The sequence below is a fragment of the Onychostruthus taczanowskii genome, unplaced genomic scaffold, assembly GCF_017590055.1.
Source record: "Onychostruthus taczanowskii isolate IOZ18803 unplaced genomic scaffold, ASM1759005v1 scaffold184, whole genome shotgun sequence".
Taxonomy (NCBI): domain Eukaryota; kingdom Metazoa; phylum Chordata; class Aves; order Passeriformes; family Passeridae; genus Onychostruthus; species Onychostruthus taczanowskii.
Genome location: NW_024499062.1, coordinates 207140 through 227564, shown reverse-complemented (window position 1 = coordinate 227564; position 20425 = coordinate 207140). Strand labels below are relative to the sequence as shown.

Here is a 20425-nt window from a genome sequence, read left to right as displayed (position 1 = left end):
AAAGCTCTCTCCTGTTCTCCCTCCTCCTTTTTTATCCTGGTAGTTATCTGCCTTATCTATTATTTTCTCATTAATATTTCCTTCTTATTTCCTTTTCCCTTCCTCCCGGGCTTCATCACTTGGACAACGCTGCCCTGCTGGGAACACGAGCTCCAGGTGAGGCTCAGGTGGGAGATCAGAAGGAATTTCCTCATGGAAAAAGTTGGAAAAGGCTACCCAGGGAGGTCTGGAGTCCCCATCCCTGGAGGTGTCCAAGGATGTGGCTCTCAGGGCTGGTGACACGGTGGGCATTGGGCACAGCTTGGATTTCATACCTTGAAGGGTTTTCCAACCTCAACAACTCTGGGATTTTGGGAATGGGGATCTCTGAGCATCCCCACGTGCACGGAGCACTTAAATCCCTGAACACCTCGGAGCCCTCCCAGCCTGCAGCGAGACACAGCAATTACACAGCTTTTCAAAGGAAGGATAAATCCATTAAAGCCCATTAAATAATTCTTCAAAAAACAATGTCTGAGCCACTCCTTGTAGCTCCAAACCGGCTGATCCTAATGAAAGATGGAAATTCTCGCTCTCCAAATGGAACTTTATAGGGTATTAAACAAGCACCCTCAGCACTTATCTAAATCTTTAATTAGTTCTATAATATACTGATGATATCAAGGCTAATTAAATTTATACAGATAAAGAGCAATGAAATTCTAGCCAAGTGAGCTGGAAAGTACATATTAAATAGTAAATTTAATGGCTCAGGAAGATAAATGCAATTTTGTGTAAAAAAATTACATTCAATTTACATGTTGTATTAAAATTGATTTTGAGTGTGTAAATGATTGGAAAAGAATCTTTTTAATAGATCAGTAAAAGTGTTAATCTGACCTGTTTAAATATCAGTTATTAATGCCAGCATTTGCAAATAAGCCACACACATTTGCATTTTACTGCATATAGTAAAAAAAAAAAAAAATTATCGATACCATCTGCCAGTTTATAAGGAATATTAAGGGATTCTTCCCCTTGCCTCATGCATAAATTGGAGGGAACGTGAAAACGAATGTAGCCTGAAAGAAGAGGGAGTCAGCACTTCCACAGAAAGTGCAGCAGAGATTGCTCCAGTCAGCAAAAAATCCCACAATTTTCCTTTCCCTTTGGGAACAACAATCACTGTGGCAACCCCCCAGCTTTATTTAGGATCAAGTGATGTGGAACTGGACGTGACTGAGGAGGTGCTCAGTGGTGCCAGCTGAGCTTTGATTAACCAGGAATGTTTGGGAGCTGCCGATGGGTGAAGGACACAATGGGATCTGCCTGATGGGGACAGAACAGTAAAGTGGGGCAGAAGCTCAGTCAGGGCCCTCAAGTCAATATCTGCCTGTGGTAGGTCATGGTTGTTTTCCACAAGTCAATGTCTGCCTGTAGTAGGCTGTGTTTGGGTTCCAAAAGTCAGTGTCAGCCTGCAGTAGGTCATGGTTGGGTCCAACAAGTCAATGTGCCTGTAGTAGGCCATGGTTGGGTCCAACACGTCAATGTCTGCTTGTGGTAGGCCATGGTTGTTTTCCACAAGTCAGTGTCTGCCTGTAGTAGGCCATGGTTGGGTTCCCAAGTCAATGTCTGCCTGTAGTAGGCCATGGTTGGGTTCCCAAGTCAATGTCTGCCTGGGGTAGGTTGTGTTTGGGTTCCACAAGTCAAGGTCTGCCTGTAGTAGGCCATGGTTGGGTCAAACAAGTCAATGTCTGCCTGGGGTGGGTCATGGTTGAGTTCCACAGGTCAGTGTCTGCCTGCAGTAGGCCATGGTTGGGTTCCCAAGTCAATGTCTGCCTGCAGTAGGCCATGATTGGGTCCAACAAGGCAATGTCTGCCTGTAGTAGGCCATGATTGGGTTCCCAAGTCAATGTCTGTCTGCAGTAGGCCATGGTTGGGTTCCCAAGTGAATGTCTGCCTGTAGTAGGCCATGGTTGGGTCCAACACGTCAATGTCTGCTTGTGGTAGGCCATGGTTGTTTTCCACAAGTCAGTGTCTGCCTGTAGTAGGCCACGGTTGGGTTCCCAAGTCAATGTCTGCCTGGGGTAGGCCATGGTTGGGTTCCACAAGTCAACATCTGCCTGCAGTAGGCCATGATTGGGTCCAACAAGGCAATGTCTGCCTGTAGTAGGCCATGATTGGGTTCCCAAGTCAATGTCTGTCTGCAGTAGGCCATGGTTGGGTTCCCAAGTGAATGTCTGCCTGTAGTAGGCCATGGTTGGGTTTCAAGTCAATGTCAGCCTGGGGTAGGTCATGATTGAGTTCCACAAGTCAATGTCTGCCTGGGGTAGGTCATGATTGAGTTCCACAAGTCAATGTCAGGCTGGGGTGGGTTGTGGTTGTTTTCCACAAGTCAATGTCTTCTTGTGGTAGGCTGTGGTCTGTCACTATCACATTTTCTGAAAAATCCTCTTTGCCCAGGATTCTTCTCCTGGGAAGCTGAGAAGCCCAAGAGAAAAAGGAAAATAATATAATCTGATTTGCTTTTCCTGTGTTTTGCTGCTTTGGAATGTGGTTGGAGATTGTTTATGCAACAGGTGATTGTTTTGACTTAATGATCAATCACGGTCAGGCTGTGTCAGGCCTCTGGAAGGAGTCACGAATTGTCATTATCATTCTTGGTAACCTTCTGTCTGTATCCTTTCTCTATTCTTTAGTATAGTTTTAATATAGCATTCTTTAATATAATATTATAAAATAATGAATTAGCCTTCTAAGAACATGGAGTCAGATTCAATCATTCCTCCTTCATCCTGGAGACGCCAAAAATAACACAGTGGTCAGGTTCATCAAGTCAATTTTCCTGCAGTAGTTTTGTGTGTCGTGCTCCAGTACTAGGCTGTGGTCAGGTCCACCAAGCCAGTGCAGTAACTATGGCAGAAATAAACCAGGATGGGTTCAATGCCAAAATTTGAGATGTCCAGAAGTGGTGGACATCAGCATGGAACCGTAGATCTCCTGGATGAGGGATTCAGAGCTTCAATCCCCTCCTGCTTGCTTTCCCTGCTGGCCACTGGCCTGAGGAAGATTTCATCCCAGCTTCTCCCAGTGCTTGAAAACCTCCAGGTTTGAGGCCACAGGTTTTTATGGGCAGCTGCTGCTCATTTCCAGCATTTTTGGTTCAAACTGCTTCTCCCTTCCTATGCATTCTGAGGGCAAAAGTCGTATTTAGAGGGATTGAAACCCACCACCAGTAAAAGAGCAGCTCCCACACTGCTTGTGTGCAGTACAGCTGTGGTCTCTTCTGGCCATTCCTGGTGGGTTTACCTCCAGTTATCCCAACTTCTTCATCCAACAGAGCTTCACTACAGTATTTTTTTGCCAGACAGCACAAATCTGAGCACTTTAAATGAAAATATTATCAAGGCAATGTCAGTGCAGGGTAAAATCCTGAATACACGGGGCTTCTATCTCCACTGTCCACTGCATGGAGAAAGCAAGTTTTACTCATGGAATATCTTGGAGTTGCATCCCTTTGCTCATCACTTTTTATGGACAGACTCCACTGCAGTGCAACAGCAGCTCCTTGGGAACAAAACTGGCCCCCACAGAGTGAGAAGAGAGTCCCTGCACTGCTTCTGGATGGTGGAGTAGTTCAGAGGCATCAAAAGCACAGCAATTCTCTGAACTGCTTTTCATCTCCTCCCAGAGACGCGTCCTCAACTGCACAAAACCTCCAGGCTCCCCAAAGGACTCTGCTGCGAGAGCTGAACCTGGAGTTTTCCGTAGTAATTTATTAATTTTTCAACCTCTCGCAATTCCCATTTGAGAATTTCCTGAGGCACTTTGGAGACACAGCATCCAGAACTTCCCTGTTCTCTCAAAGGCTGCTTTGAGGGTGAGAAGGACCAAGGACCCCACCATGGTCCCCTCCAGCCTCATCCATTCTGTGATTACGGGGCCAGAAGGGATCTCCTTCTGTGTCCAACGGGGTGGATCCCACCCAACAAAATCATTACAAAATCATGGAATCATGGAATCGTTCAGGTTGGAAAAGCCCTTTAAGATCATCCAGTCCAACCATTGCCAGCACTGCCAAGGCCACCATTAACCATGTCCCCAGATGTCACAATCACATGGCTTTAAATCCCTCCAGGGATGGGTATTCCAGCCCTGCCCTTTGGCTGAAGAGATTTTTCCTAATAGTGATGCTCCTTGAGTAACCAATCCCAGATTCCATCCCTGAAAGCCCCTGCAGGGACTAAAAGCACATTTTCTTCATGATTCCCAAAATCTCCACATTCTCCACGAAGGAAAATAGAATTTCCCCCACTGCCCCACTTTTAACAGATGGCAGAAAAATTCAACTATTTCCCATGTTGGGCTGGGCTTAGGAAAACAACCCGGGATCTGAAGGCACTGAATCCTATTAAAAAAGCCATCTTTTATATCTTGCTTCTTCCCAATCCAAGCTGTTCCCCACCAAAGCATCAAAGTTGCTCTTATTTGCACTTCTTTGCTTCTCCTCTTTGTTTTTCCACACATGACAAGGTGGAATCCGTGTCTGATTTACGACTTCTGTAGAAGAAGATCTACTTGAGAGACCCATTTCAGCTTTAGGGGTTAATGCACCTCTGTGACATGAGGCGGCAGCTGAATTTTAGAGCTTCTCTGTATTATTTGAGCTCAAATCTGGAATATAAATGATAACAGACAAGGGAGTTTTACAGCCTTCAGTAAAACTGGAGTAAGTCATGATACGCTGCACATAATTTTCTGAATATATCTAAATGTCCACATCATATGCGTGTGTATTCAGTGCAGTGCTCTGGATGTAATTATTCAAACATCTCCCTAAAAAATAAGAATTGAGGCGTTTGGACTTTCTCTGAATGTGTGGATTTCTCCTGGCTACGAGGCCCAGGTTCATCAGAGGACAGATTTAATTGCTACATCAGAGTTTGTGTGTTGATATTCGACATCTGACGCGCGAAAGTTCAGCGACGCCAATCAGGCACGGTGCAGATGCCACTCTGCAAAATGTTCTCAGACAGTCTCCATCTGTCAGATATGGTAATCCCTGCTCCCCATCAATAATTCACCTCCTTCACTCCATGTTTCCCTCATTTGAGTCGGAATTTTTAATGTCAGAGGCTCCACCTTGGATAGACGGCGTTGCCTGATCTGCATTCCCCGCTCGTTCCTGCCCCGGAGCCTCTCGCCTTTGGCACTTCAAGAATAATTTCTCAGTTTGTTTTTTTTTGTTTTTTTTTTGGTTTTTTTTTTTTCCTGCAAAAATCACAGCTCTCCTTTGGGGCCGTCTCATCTCGCTCGAGGGTGGAAGTCAGAGGGTAATTGTGGCAATCACACCAAAATCCAGCTCGGATGGTTCATGCCTTTCCTGGGAAAGCTCCTGGGGAACACCACAGGGGAGGCTGAATCCCCCAAATAAGATGTTACAGTTGAAGAGGGAGGAAGGGGGCAAGGGAAGGAAGAAGATGATGTGGAGCTGTTCCTCCATGGGTCAGAAAATGCTGAGGGGCATCTTGTCCCCAGCTGACTCCACGGAGCCCACAAAATCTTGGTTACATCCCAAACTCTTTGCAGCCTTAAATCCTTAAAGAGAATTAATAATAATAATAATAATAATAATGATAATAATAATAAAGATGGAAAGCAACTTTTTACACAAATAGTGTCAGGACAAAAGGAAAGTTTTCAACTAGAAGAGGTGAGATTTGGATTAGAGTTTAGGAGGAAGGGGTTTATTGTGAGGGTGCTGAGGGACTTGGAGCACCCTGGGGTCAGGGAAAGTGGCTGGAACTGGGTGGGCTTTAGGGTCCCTCCCAACCCAAACCATTCCATGATTCTGTGATCCCAGAGCCAGGAGATGGCTGATTGTTGAGAACATTCCTTGGCATGAGGGCAAATTCCCCCCATAATCATCAATCAATCCTTCAGCACCAGTGACAAAGGAAGGTGCCCCCAGCAGGGGCAGCCCCAGCTCTCAGCACCTGAAAGGTGGAAAAACCATCTTGGGACTTTTTTTTTGGGAATAAACCCTGAGGATAAGAAGTGATAGCTGGGAATGTTACAGATCCCAGCACCTGGAATGACCAGCACATCCCAGGCACGGATCCTCAGCAGAAGGTGAAGGATGAAACTCCTGGTTGCAGAATGCAGCTGGTGGAAACCCTTACTTAGGATTATTTAGGATTATTTAGGTTCATCAGCTGAATGTGTGGCTTAGCACCTGGACTCACCACCAGCCCTGGTGGCTAAAACCTCCAAGCCAGACCAAAAGTCAATGAATTGAAGATTTTGTTGATTAAAGAGTAATTAACTGTAGAGGAAATGGAGGAATGCGTCTCAACCTGCCAGAATTCAAGTGTCCAGTGCAACCATTTCACCACCATGGTCACCTCCAACCCTTATCCCCAGGTGCCACATCCACATGGTTCTGAACTCTTCCAGGGATGGTGACTCCACCACTGCCCTGGGCAGCTGTGCCAGTGCTTTAGAACCCTTTCTGGGGGGGAAAAAAGTGTTTCTAAATCTAGTCCAGAACAACTTAAAGAGCTGGAACCCTGATGTTCCTGCTGCCATCCCTGCTCTACCCCAGTGCTGTGTCATGGCTTGACCCTGCTGGTCCTCTCAGTTCTGCTACTCCTGTCCTTTCCTCAGTTTCCCTTTTCCCTCCTCTATCCCACCAGGAATTGGCCCTTCCCTTCCCTTCCCTTCCCTTCCCTTCCCTTCCCTTCCCTTCCCTTTTCCCTCTTTCCTTCCCTTTTCCCTCTTTCCTTCCTTTTTCCCTTTTCCCTTTTCCCTTCTCTCACCTCACTAGCCCTGCGCCCAGTCCTGGCCACATCCTCACTGTCCCTTTATCCACATGGTTCTGAACTCTTCCAGGGATGGTGACTCCACCACTGCCCTGGGCAGCTGTGCCAGTGCTTTAGAACCCTTTCTGGGGGGGAAAAAAGTGTTTCTAAATCTAGTCCAGAACAACTTAAAGAGCTGGAACCCTGATGTTCCTGCTGCCATCCCTGCTCTACCCCAGTGCTGTGTCATGGCTTGACCCTGCTGGTCCTCTCAGTTCTGCTACTCCTGTCCTTTCCTCAGTTTCCCTTTTCCCTCCTCTATCCCACCAGGAATTGGCCCTTCCCTTCCCTTCCCTTCCCCCTCTTCTTTTCCATTTTCCCTCTTCTTTCCCCTTTTCCCTCTTCCCTTCCCTTTTCCCTCTTCTTTTCCCTTTTCCCTCTTTCCTTCCTTTTTCCCTTTTCCCTTTTCCCTTTTATCACCTCACCAGCCCTGTGCCCAGTCCTGGCCACATCCTCACTGTCCCTTTGTGTTCCAACACCATTTTCCTCCCTCCCAGCCCTTCCCTGCCACTCCTAGCCCTTCCAGGGACACATTTCTGACTCCAGCAGGTGGGAAAGCTTCACCCCTGCCTTTCCCTAATGAAGAGAGAAGAGAGGGCAGTGGCAGCTGTGACTGCAGAGCCCGGGGAAGTGCCGGGCAGTGACTCCAGCAGCACAGCCAGCCCTGGGATCAGCAATTCCCGAGCTGATAACTCGGGCTGCTCTGAGGCTCTGCAGCTCCTAATGAGATCTGACTGACAGGGCACTGCCTGTGCCTCTCTGGCTGCTGGGAAGATGCTGCCTCCTGTGAAAAAGGCAGGACATTTTCCTAATTGCTGCCATTTGCAGCTGGGAGCCAGGCAATAGAGATGCATCTCCAGCTGACAATCCCATATTTACCTTTCCTTCAGCTGCAGACAAACGCCTGGGATGGCTGCTCCTCACACGCTGATGGTTCTTCCTTTTATTTATTTATTTTTTTTGGGTAGTTTCTTTTTTTGTGTTTGTCACACGAATTCCCTTCTTAAAAAAAAATCTGTTCTTTCCCTTCAAGCTGAGTGTTGGGAATTTCATCAGAACCTCCCAGAACAGGATCCAGGCATTCTTCTCCCAAGAACCCACCTTTAAGCACGGGAGAAAAAAAGCATTTTCTAACCCAAAGAGGAGATGCAAGGTCACATGGAGAGCTCAGACAGGGAGTTCACATTCCCATACACTCACAGTGGGATCTGTTCCCATGGAATGGCTCTGGATGTTTGCTCAAGCTCAGGCTGAGGGCTGGGCTCAACCAAGAAGAGGGAACAACCTCAGGATCCAGGAGAGGTTTAAGTTTGGTATCAGGAAAAGTTTCTACCCCAAAATGGTTTTCCAGCCTTGGTGGAGTGCCTATCCCTGGATTTCAAAGCCACGTGGATGTGGCACTTGGGAACAGGGTCAGGGGTGGCCTTGGCAGTGACAGGTAAAGGGCTGGGCTGGATAACCTCAGGGGGCTTTTCCAACCCGAGTGATTCCCTGATTCCAAACAAAGACACTCCACTGAAGCCCATTCCTTATGCTGGGAGGTGCCACTCTTGGCTACTCTAAAGCAAAAAAAACCCTTTTAATGAAGGAAAACCAGGGTGATTCCCTCTTCTTCCTTGCCTGGATTCCACTGGATCCTATTTCCAGTCCCACTGGATCCCATTTCCAGTCCCACTGGATCCCATTTCCATCCCTGCAGGTGCTGCCTCCGTGTCTCCAGCCCAACCCCTCGTGTGATGCTCAATGGGATTTCCAGAGCCTGGAGCTGTGGAAGTGCAGGGAATCAGGGAAAGGTCCTTGGATGGGACAGAGAGGAGAGGATTTGCTGGAATGTTCCTCTGGAAGTTTTAGAGCAAGCCCACACATAAAGCTGCTCTCTGTGCACACAAAATCCTGCTGAAGCCAGTGGTGGATCCACCACACACACACAGAGGCTTTACCTGCACCTAAAAATGAGCTTTCACACTCATCCTCATATTTCTGTGGGATGAAAAGCTTAGCAGAACCTGGGCACCATCTGGAACTGCAGCTTTACTCTCCTGATCCAGACTTTAGACCTGGCCTAAGACTCTGCAGCCTGGTGGGGGGGGGCTGTGGGGAAAGCCCTGGGGAGGCCAAAACCTCTTCCCAACAAAACACCTTCCATGTTTCCTGTGGAAAATGAAGTGCAGGGAGAGGCTGACTTCCCCTGCAAGGCTGGGAACCCGGCAGAACCCCTTGTCCCACCCCCTGAGCCCCAGCCAACGTGTCCTGGGTGGGTTTCCCAAGGATCCAGAGCCCATGGGGAGCCCACCCCACCCCACTGCTGACCATGGACCACGAGGATTTGCTCCATATTTTTGCTGCCACCACCCACAACCCAAATTCTGTACAAATATTGATGAGCTCTCCACGATTTCCCAGAGGCACCACAGAGATGACAGCGGCCACCAGGACTTCCACCTCCAGGATGTGCTTTCAAACCCCAGCCTGAAAAAAGCAGTGCCCACCTCACATTGCACAGGCCTGGATAAACAAAATGATCCCATTCCAGCTGGGCAAGCAGAGTTTCCTGAACTCAGACCTTCTATTAAAGCACTTCCACAAGTCACTGGCCGGCGGCAAAGCATCATCACCGAGGCCAGAATCACTAAAGGTGGAAAATAAGAAGAAAAAAAACTTCCAGCAAGAAAAATCCCTTGCCTTTAATTACCATTAGCAATGCAGCATGACAGAGGGAGATAAACACACAGGCACCTACACAAATAAGGAGCTTGGGAACACAAAGTAATTACTTCGATTTTTTTTTTTTCCCTCCCCCCTCCCACCAACATTCAAAACTTATTAGTCTCCAGAAAGCACATATCAGCAAAAGACTGTCACCTCGGGGATAAATGAGGGATTTGTTTGTAACTCATTTGCAGGAGAGTATATCCTGATGGTTTTAAGGCAGAGGAGGAACATGCTGTGGCCAAAAGAGACTTTTTAAAAATGTTTATTCCCATCTTCCCGAGCTGGTTCCCTGGAAATGGGAACGCCAGGTTTCTGCTGGCTGAGAAGTTCACCCCATTGATTGTTTCTCTAACACGCCACGAACCCAGCGAGGAAAAGTCAATGAAGCCTCTCAGTTTTTCAGTCCATTTCCAGTTTAGGAAAATTGAATTAATCTCTTTACTCGGAGCAGCTCAGACATCCCTGTCCAGGCAGTGAAAATCATGGCAGAGGCCACGAAAACCTCTCTCTTTAAAGGTTACGGAGCGAAGATTAAAAGCGCCTCGGGGAAGGGCTGAAAAGCCTGATCCAAATAAAACCCTGAGTCAACACTGGCAAGGCTGAGCAGGACTGGTGCATGGCTGATATTTTCAGATGATTCCTTCTGGCACTGGGAGTGATCCCCATGGAGAGTGGGTGCTCTGTGAGCTCCCACATTCAGAGGAACTCACTGTGTGAGTTCAGCCTCTAATCCAGTTACTCTGGGGCTGCTACAGGGTGTGGAGCCTCAAGGGTTCTCCTGGGGAGGCATATCTGAGAGCAGCCCTGAGGAGAAGGGTTGGGCACATCCATGGTGAAGAGCAAGGTTTCCTCAGAGCAAAATCTCCAAAATATTCCAAAATCTCTTCTCCATCCTGTGCTGAGAAGTTCTAGAGAAGGACTTGGCCATGCCCCAACTTCCAGGAGCTCCTGAAGGACTGGAAAAGCTGAAAGTTTGGGAAAACTGGAGCAGGCACTTGGCTGAAACGGCCAAAGGAGCTGGGAAGGGTGTGGAGAACCAGGAGAGGCTGAGGGAGCTGGGAAGGGGCTGAGCCTGGAGCAAAGGAGGCTCAGGGGGGCCCTTGTGGCTCTGCACAAGTCCCTGCCAGGAGGGGACAGCCGGGGGGGTCGGGCTGTGCTCCAGGGAACAGGGACAGGAGGAGAGGGAACGGCCTCAGCCTGGGCCAGGAGAGCTCAGGGGGGATTTTGGGAAAATTCCTTCCCAAAAGGCTGCTCAGGGCAGGGGAGGAGTCCCCATTTCTGCAGGGATTTAAAATCCATGTGGATGTGGGACTTGGGGATATGGGGCAGTGGTGGCCTTGGCAGTGCTGGACTCAATGATCTTGGAGGACTTTTCCAACCTAAACAATTCCAAATCTACTGAAAGCAGGGAGACACCCCAAGAAATGCTCTGGGGAAGGCTGGAGAGGCACAGATTGGTGCCCTCCTAAAACTCCTGGCAGCTGCAGATTTAACTGGGAACGGAATCCACGGATGGGGGATTTGCTGTGGGAAGCTTTAATGATCCCAGAAAAAGGAGGATTGTTGGGATGCACCCCTCTGGAGAAGGGCCACACAGGGACCCTCTGATCCCCTAAATCCCCCTGGGGCAGCAGGAGGAGGAAGGTGAGGACGAGGCCATCAAGCTGAGGGGTGGTTTTTAATCCTCTGATTTTCGGTTAATGCGGTGAGACCACTAATTACAGCTAATTAAACCTGCACTGAGATCAAAGCTCGGCAGAAACTGCAGGGGGGAGCAAACAAGGCGGAAAAGAAAGGGAAAGAAAATACGGATTTTGTTGTAACCGAGTCCTTAATTGAAAACTAAAGCAGCTTTGTTAATTAAAAGCTGCAAGCCCAAACGAGGATGTGCTGCAGACACAGGAGCCCAGCCTGGGATGGAGACAGCACAACACAGTGCCAGCAAAGGGAAGCTTTTCCTCCAGAGCCTCTTCTGGCCCTCATCCCCTGTAGGGAAGGGACTTCCTGTGAAGATTTGGGGATTTTTAACTTTCACAACTTGGCTATGAAGAGGGGAAATAGAGTGCCCTGTGCACTCAGCTAATGTGGGGTTTACTCAATCTGAATGATCTTAAACACCCCAAATTTCGTCCTGGCTTGAGGGCAGCCCCCAGGAGAAATCTGAGATACTTCCCTCACCCACAGGCAGCAGGGGAGCATCTCAGGAGCTCTGCAGGGACTCCTGACTCTGGACAAAGGCATCCAGGTCGGGATTTGCTGGACCTGATGCTCTCCACACACAAATCAAGCTCAGAGATGGCTCTCAGAGGAAGATTCCCTCCACCAGCTCCACCCTCAGGCAACCTGGGCACCCAGGCACAACCACGGTATTTATTTAGAGTAAAATCACACACAGAAATAAGATTTGGCAATGAAAAGTCTTCCTGCAGAGCACGGGGATGTTTGAATGCTTCCCTTTCCCTCGGCAGCTCCCAGTAGATGGCAGCAGGTCATTGCTGATTCCTGCTGCCAGGGAACAGCAGAAATCCTTGGAAAATAGAACAAGAAACTGCCCAGCCTGGCAGGACAGGAGCCCTGAGCGCCGATGATCCAAAGCTGGCAGCACAGCCCTGGTCCCCAGCCCAGCAGTGATGCAGGTTTGACGTGGCTTTGAGAAAAGCTCAAGCTGCAGCTGCATCCTCCATCCTAAACCTTCCCATCCGCCCCTTTCACAGCATCATGGAATGCTTTGGGTGAGAAGGGACTTTAAGGATCATCCAGAGCCACCCCGTGCCACAGACAGGGACAGCTGCCACCATCCCAGGGTGTTCCAAGCCCTGTCCAAACTGGCCTTGGAATAAAGATGGGTTTTGAGGGACAGGAGCATTCCCCAGCCACATTGAGGGGCAGGAATGTGTCCAGGGAATGGAGCTGGGAAGGGTCTGGAGGGGCTGAGGGAGCTGGGAAGGGGCTGAGCCTGGAGCAAAGGAGGCTCAGGGGGGACCTTGTGGCTCTGCACAAGTCCCTGCCAGGAGGGGACAGCCGGGGGGGTCGGGCTGTGCTCCAGGGAACAGGGACAGGAGGAGAGGGAACGGCCTCAGCCTGGGCTCAGGGTGGATTTTAGGGAAAATTCCTTCTCCATAAGGGTTGTTAAACATTGGCAGGGGCTGCCCAGGGAGGTTTGGAGTCCCCATCCCTGGAGGTGTCCAAGGAACACCTGGAGGTGGCACTCAGAGCTCTGGGCTGGGGACAAGGTGGGGGTCAGGCACAGCTTGGACTCCATGGGCTGGGAAATTTTTTCCAACTTCCATGATCCTGTGAGTCCATGATTTGGGTTTCTTGATGGCCAAACCAGGAAGAAGTGGAGCTCTGATGGCTGCTCCCCACCCCATCTCCCTGGGGAGCCACCAGCAGTGCCAGTGAGGTGCCACAGCTGCTACAGGGACATGTCCCAGCCAATACCCCTGGAAATGTCCCAACCAATACCCCTGGAAATGTCCCAGCCAATACCCCAGAATTGTCCCAGCCAATACCCCAGAAATGTCACAGCCAATACCCCAAAATTGTCACAGCAATACCCCTGGAAAGTCACAGCCAGTACTCCAGAATTGTCACAGCCAACACCCCAGAAATGTCCCAGGCAATACTCCAGAATTGTCACAGCAATACCCCAGAAATCTGCCAGCCAATACCCCAGAAATGTCCCAGCAATGTCCCAGCAACGTCCCTGAAATGTGCCAGCCAATACCCCTGGCATTGTCATCACCAGCAGGAAAAGATTCCTGGTGCCTGCAGGAGGGGTGGCCACGGGAACAACTGGAATGGCAGCACAGGGAGAGCTCCAGCTCACTCCAGGTGTGGGGACACCTCTGGATCCCTCTGCTGCCACCCCCCGAGGCAGGGAGGACACTGAGACCAGGGACAATGACAGCACTGCTCTGAAACCTTCATTTCTGAGGTCACAGTGACACTTGTTAGAGAAAATGTTCCCATTTCATCCCTGCTCTCTCTGCGCCCTTTGCAGCCACCTCAGTTCACTCTCCAGAACACTCAGCTTTAACACTTGTATGACTCAGAAAACCACTTTTTTTCAGTGATTTTTTTATTTAAGGGTGAGTCTGAAGCAAAATCCTCACCCTTTGTGGCTACCTCTGATGAAATCTTCATAAAATCCCAGAGAATTCTGGGTGGGGATAGAGGGAGAGGAGGAAAGAAGAACAAGGGAAAGGACCTGAGTAGGAATTCAAATTTGAAGTTTTTGTCCCTTTCATGCCATAAATCTGATTCTGGGTGTGAAACTTTGGTAATCTGGAGGTATTTGGAAGTCATGCTTAGTCCCAGACTTTGCAGCACATGCCTGGATATTCCACAGGGAGAAAATCCTGCTTTTTCCTCAATAAAGCAGTGGAAGCCCCAACAACCTCCTGCATTTCTGCTGGCCTAGATATTGAACACACACAGGAGTGAAAAACCTATTAATATTTGCAGGAAATTTAGCAAATGCCACAAATCCTTTGTGACACCTCAGCAGTCAGAACCAGCCTGTTTCACCCTTTCTCCTGGTGGAAAAAAACCCCTCACACCGCTTGGCAATTTAATTTTTTTTTCAGTAGAAATGTGCTCTGTGATGCTCTGCTGAGACTTCCCCTGCCTTGAAAAGCAAAACTCATTTAAAACACATTTTCCCCTTGCCATGGGACTGCTCCCAAAGCAACAAATGCTGCTGTTGTCACCTGCAGGTTACAGAGCTTTGGAAAAATGGGGTTTAAACAGCAAGAGCCTCACCAGGACCAACAAGTGTTAGCTGGGCTTGCTGTGAATCCTCCACCTGATTTTGGCTTCAGAGGAAAAAGGGTTTCCCCTTCCAACTTCCCTGGTTGGATTTCTACTGCCTGAAGTCACTGAGCAGAGAAGAAAAGGATGCCCAGTGTTCTCTGAGGCCTCTAAAAAGCCTTGAAGACCATAGCAGAAGTGAAAAATAAAAGAAAAAAAAAATCAAAAGCACAAGGCTCAGAAAAACCTTAAAAAAACTTTTGGTCCTTTCTCAACTGGTCTGGTCTTTCCTGAACTGATTTCAAACAGGTTCACTTTGAGAAAAGGGACCTGCTCCAGAATTCAGGTTTAAGGCATGGAGAGGGGCTGCACTGCTTGTTAATTGTGGCTAATTGCTGCTGGAACCCTCAGTGTCACGGACACAGAAATATCCAGGCAGGGCTGGGGGTCTCCTGCCCCACCCACGACCCTCCAGTTCCCTGGAGCAGTGAGGCAGGGAGGGAATTTATCCCAGGAGGTGCAGGGGGAAGGGAGGATTTCTCCATCAGCTCTGCTACTGCTCCTGTACATGGAAAAAAAAAAAAACCACTTTATCTTGGAAAAGGCCAAACTGAGAGTTATCCACAGCACAGAGCATTCAGATTCCTGCCTGAGCCATATCACAGAGGTCCAAATCACTTTTATCCCAGCCTGATGTTGTTTTATGCTTTCTGGAGGGGAGCTGTGGTGTTTATTTAATAGTTTGAGTAGAGCTGGGCACCGTGGGGTCCCTGGGGTGACGTGAGAGCCTTGCTGAGGTGATTGTGAATTCAGGTGCCTTGGATGCACCAGAGCCTTGTTTATGTCGAAGGAGAAGCTGGGTAATAAACATTTAAACATTCAGGAGTCATCTGAAGAATGGAAGAATCAAACAGAGCATGGAATTACTCCCCAGAAGAAAAGAGGGAAGTGATGGAGCTGTGAAAGGAATAAAAGAAATGTTGCTGAATTGATGTGGTGGGAAGAATTCAGCACAAAGCTGCTGTGGGAAGGTGGGGGTCAGGCTCTGCCCCCAAGAACAAGGGACAGGACACAAGGAAATGGCCTCAAGTCGTGCCAGAGGAGTTTAGGGGTGCGTATCAGGAAAATTCCTTCACCACAGGACGGTCATTTAAGAAGGAAAAGATTAAATTGGGGAAGTTTATTCCTTGCAGAATCTCTAATGGATCTTCCTCCCTCCCCCTCCAGCAGGCCTCAGCATCCACAACCTCCTCATGCCGACGGTGATCTGAAGAAATCAATTCCGAGAGGATCCACCCCCAGATGAGATCCCAAATAAAGGCTCTCAGGCACACTCCTCATCCGGGGAGTGCAAACCTCCCTCGGAATTCAGCCTCCAGCAGCAGTGGCCAAGGGATGGCACCAAGAGTTTGTGGGGGGTCAGATCCAAGTTTCACACAGACCTCTCTCACTGGACCCCACTCCTTTATTTCCAAGTTCCAGATGTTTCTTTTGGCTGTTCCTGGGCTCAGCTGTCCCCTCCTGACCCTGACAGGATCAGCTGAGCCAGCTCTTGAGTCCAGCTGCCAAAACCACTGCTCAGGGCTCGCCTCCACCTGCTTGTCCCTCAATCCTCCTGGAGGGAAGGCACCCCAGAATGTGGGAGAGCTTTGCAGGGGGTCTTGTACATGGAGTTTTGGGTTTATTTTGGGTTTATTTTGCTGTTCCTGCTATTTCAAGGTAACAGAACTCGAGGGAGGTGTCCCTTCAAGCCAACCTGGATCTGGTGACCCTGAGCCTTCAACAAACCAAAGCATTTCTCACCTGGGAATAAATGCAAGCCCCAGTTTCATCCTGTTTAAATTCTGCCCACTATCTTTGGAAGCTTTTCCCTGCCTGGGTTTTGGTCTTGGAGAAGCCTCAAGGGAGCACCAAGCACAGACACTTTGGTGGGACCTCACATCAGCCTCAAGTGATCCACATTTGGATTGGTGACCTTGGAGATCTTCCCTAACCTTAACAAGCCCCCTGATTCTATGATTCCACATCCCTCTGAACATTGTTCAACCAAAGGAAAGCCAAAATTGCCACCAACACCTCCAGCTGTTGAACTTGCCACTCATCTGGCCACCTGAGACTTTTGGAATGTTGGAACCCAGGGCACAGGGAATGTTTCTCTGCTTGTCCTGAGAAATCCTGATCCCCAGGAGAACACTGCTTTTAATCTTCATCCATGGAGAAAGCTTCCAAGACTCTGGGATGAATTGGAATCTACGAGTGTGTGAAACAGAGAGTAGTATAGTTTATCACAGGGTGAAAAACTCAAGAGTTTTGGGGTTTTATGTGGAGGTGGGCAGGAGACAAGATGGAAGGAGTTTGGGCATTGTTTGATCTCCTTCTTGTTCTTCATCGCCTCCATTTTCTGCTCTGTTGGTGGCACAGAATGATTGGTGAGAAAGAACCACAATGCAGATGTTGGACAGACAAATAATTAGTTATTGGTAGAAAGGTAGAAATAAAATACGTTTTAAGAGTTAATTGCACAAAGCAGCTCTAAAAGACCTTGAACCTGTGCGTCTGATGACTTTTTTGGTGCCCTTCTCTTTGTACACCAAGCCTGAACGTGCTGAACTTTTAATGAGAGAAAAATCAACAACCTGAAGACCAAAAACCCAAAAGTCCCGTTCATCTCTCAATCCTGGCACCGAACCTTTTAGGGCTCTCCCTAAAAACCTCTCCCACATTGGAAGGAGCCACCTCAGCTCGGGTGGGCCCTGGCAGAGTGACAAAGGCCGGGGTTTGTGCTCACCTGGCGAAGTCCAGGTCGGCCTCCCGGGACATGGTGATGTTGGTGAGGTTCTGCTGCAGGATGAAGATGTTCCTGCACATCTTCTTGATGCCAGACTCGCTGATGCGCCTGAAGTAGTGGGCGCCGTTGATGAGGATGCAGGAGATGAGGTGGCCCAAGCCTGCAAGGGGGGAAGGGATTTAGTGCCAGTAATTCGTGGTAAGACCCCCAAAATGAGTGTTGTTGAGTGGTGCCTGTGAGCTGGATCAAGGGATAATTGGATTTTACCTGGAAACGCTCAGAAATCTTCGTGGTGCAGTTTAGGACTTTCCACCTCTTTAGTGAAAACACAAAACTGCCCCAGAACTTAGAGCTGTGTTATCTGATTTTTAACCAGGCTTTGCATAATGTGCCTTCCAGTCCCTCTCCCTGTCTGGGCAGAGCAATGGGTCACTGCAGCTCCTGTACAACCACAGGATTTTAATCTGTTCTCCAGGGGGGTGGTTTCCCTGTTTTTTTCTGGTAATTTCAGTCTCCAGGAGTAGGAATGAGCTGCATTCCAATGCCCCTGGGGCACAACCCCTCTCTGAACAGTTTCCTGTGTCTGGAGGATGTCAGAAGGGCACAGCTGGGGGCTAAGGGACACAGGCACCCCCAAAGTGATGCATGCACTCGTGTCATATTACAAAGAGCAAAAACCCAGCCTGATTTGCACTGCACAGGTCTGGGCAAGTCCAGAGGCCAATTAAAAGTCTAAATTAAGGATTTTGCTCATGTACAGGGAGCCAGTGTGGGAAATCTGTAAATCCCAGACCTGGGCTTAAGAGGTGTGATTAAGGAGGACCATGAGTATGAATTTAAAATTCAACAGGATGTGAATGGTCCCCGTGGCTCTGTGTGGAGTCATTTCCCTCTTCTTGAACAAAGGGGGAATCACAGAATTCCAGAATGGTTTGGGTGGGAAAGGACCTTAAATCCCACCCAGTGCCACCCCTGCCATGGCAGGGACACCTCCCACTGTCCCAGGCTGCTCCAGCCCCAGTGTCCAGCCTGGCCTTGGGCACTGCAGGGATGCAGGGGCAGCCCCAGCTGCTCTGGCAATTCCAGCCCAGCCAGGAATTCCTCATGGCCAAGATCCCATCCATGGCTGCCCTCTGGCAGTGGGAGCCATTCCCTGTGTCCTGTCCATCCCTTGTCGCCAGTCCCTCTGCAGCTCTCCTGGAGCCCCTGCAGGCCCTGGAATGTGCTGGAAGCTCTCCCTGGATCCTTCCCTTCTCCAGGTGGTCATTCCCAGCTCTCCCACATGGTTCTCACTCAATGCCCTGTGGGTGACAGCAGCACCTCACTCTGCTTCACCCCCGAAAGGAATCCCGTGGAGCTTTGGGATGAGAATGGAAAACCCTTTAGGGAGGAAGGACTGGGAAGAGCCTGACCTTCAAAGATGTACTGGAACTTGTGCTGCTGCAGGCTGGCGCTCATGGCCTCCTCGATGGCGCTGATGTCCTTGTTGAGCCGCACCACCAGCGGGTCGTAGTCCATGCTCTCCACGTTGGCCACGATGGCGTAATTCCCTTGTTTGGCCAGAGGGATCAGGTAGTGGAAACAGTGAACCCTGTGAGGCACGAGGAACAACAGTGCAACAACCCCCGTTTTAAAGTATTCCTGGGGTGCAAAGTGGTTTTTCCCTTCCTCAAGCTGGTAAAAAATAACTTCAGGAGATGGGCGGTGATGTCTGTGTTGAAGGTATCCTCCTCCTGTTGTTGTTCCGTCTTCAGGGATGGATCCAACAGATCCTTGGTGACAAGGACCTGTCCTCCAGCTCCTGAGCTGACCTCCATCATTCCACTGAGTTTTCCCAAGATTCCCAACCTCCCATACAATACCAGTCCTCCAAGAAGAACTCCTTTCATGAAAACCTCATAAAAGGGATAACTGGCAGGACCAGCAAGCCAGGGGTCATGGAATGATCATTAAAATTCCATGATTGTGCTTAATTCCAAACATTTCACACTACTGCAACTCCATCCTGTTCACCAACGTGCCCAACCATCATCCCTCCATGGAAAGAGAAATTCCAACATGGAAAGTTAAATCCCAACTTGCCTCCCTCCATGGAAGGAGAAATTCCATGCAGGTAAATCCCAACTTGCCCAACCATCATCCCTCCATGGAAAGAGAAATTCCAACATGGAAAGGTAAATCCCAACTTGCCCCCCTCCACGGAAGGAGAAATTCCTTCCAGCTGAATCCCAACATGCCCAACCATCATCCCTCCATGGAAGGAGAAATTCCTTGCACTTAAATCCCAACCTACCCCCCTCCATGCAAGGAGAAATTCCATGCAGTTGAATCCCAACTTGCCCCCCTCCATGGAAGGAGAAATTCCTTCCAGTTGGATCCCAACTTGCCCAACCATCATCCCTCCCTGGAAGGAGAAATTCCACGCAGTTGAATCCCAACCTGCCCCCCTCCATGGAAGGAGAAATTCCATGCAGTTGAATCCCAACTTGCCCCCCTCCCTGGAAGGAGAAATTCCATGCAGTTTAATCCCCTCTTAGGACTCTGCTAAAAGCCATAATTAAGTTGTTTCCCTCACAGCCAGAGAGGAAAGTTCTGTGTCCAGAAAAATCTACAGCAGAGCTCCTTCTGCTTTTGTGGTCACCCAGTGGGAACAGGGTTGGGCTCTACTTCCACCAGGAGAGATTTAGGTTGGATTTTAGGGAAAATTCCTTCATGGAAAGGGCCATTCAGCCCCTCACAGCTGCCCAGGGCAGGGTTGGAGTCCCCATCCCTGCAGGGATTTAAAGCCATGTGGAGGTGGCACTTGGGGACATGCTTAGTGGTGGCCTTGGCAGGGCCACCATGGTTGGACCTCATGATCTTAAAGGTCTTTTCCAACCTAAATGGTTCCATGATTCTGGAATTCACCTGCCAGGGGAACAAATCAAAGCCTGAGGGAGAATCCCTGGAATTTGGGGCATAACTCAGGGTCAGCACATGGGGGCAGGAAGCTCCCACCAGAGTGGCCCAAGGCTGTGACAGAGATGTCCTGGCTTCCACATTCCCTGGAAAACACCCCTGAGGTGGCCATCACGAGCAAGTCCAATTTAGGGCAATCCCCAGAGTAAAAGCATCTTATCTATAATTTTATATATTGTTTTAAAATATGAAAATCCTGTAACAGACATTAAGTAGTCTAAAATTTCATGATTATTCCAACAAAAGCTGCTTCCATTCCCAGGCTGGACAGGGCTTGGAGCAAGCTGGGATAGGGGAAGGAATCCCTGCCCATGGCACTGCATGACCTTTAAGGTCCTTTCCCACCCAAACCTTGCCAGGATTGTAGGATGTGATT

General features: G+C 49.1%; 1 protein-coding gene across 1 annotated transcript in view; it reads right to left on the bottom strand.

Moving 5' to 3' along the window:
- The window catches only part of LOC121334187 (exocyst complex component 4), a gene marked incomplete at its 5' end in the record, with an annotated part of 213738 nt that overhangs the window by 6526 nt on the left and 186787 nt on the right, over positions 1–20425 (bottom strand). The window contains 2 exons of the mRNA XM_041401096.1: positions 17092–17251; positions 18504–18682. Of these exons, the coding sequence (XP_041257030.1) occupies positions 17092–17251; positions 18504–18682 (339 nt within the window). The remainder of the gene's footprint in view (positions 1–17091; positions 17252–18503; positions 18683–20425) is intronic.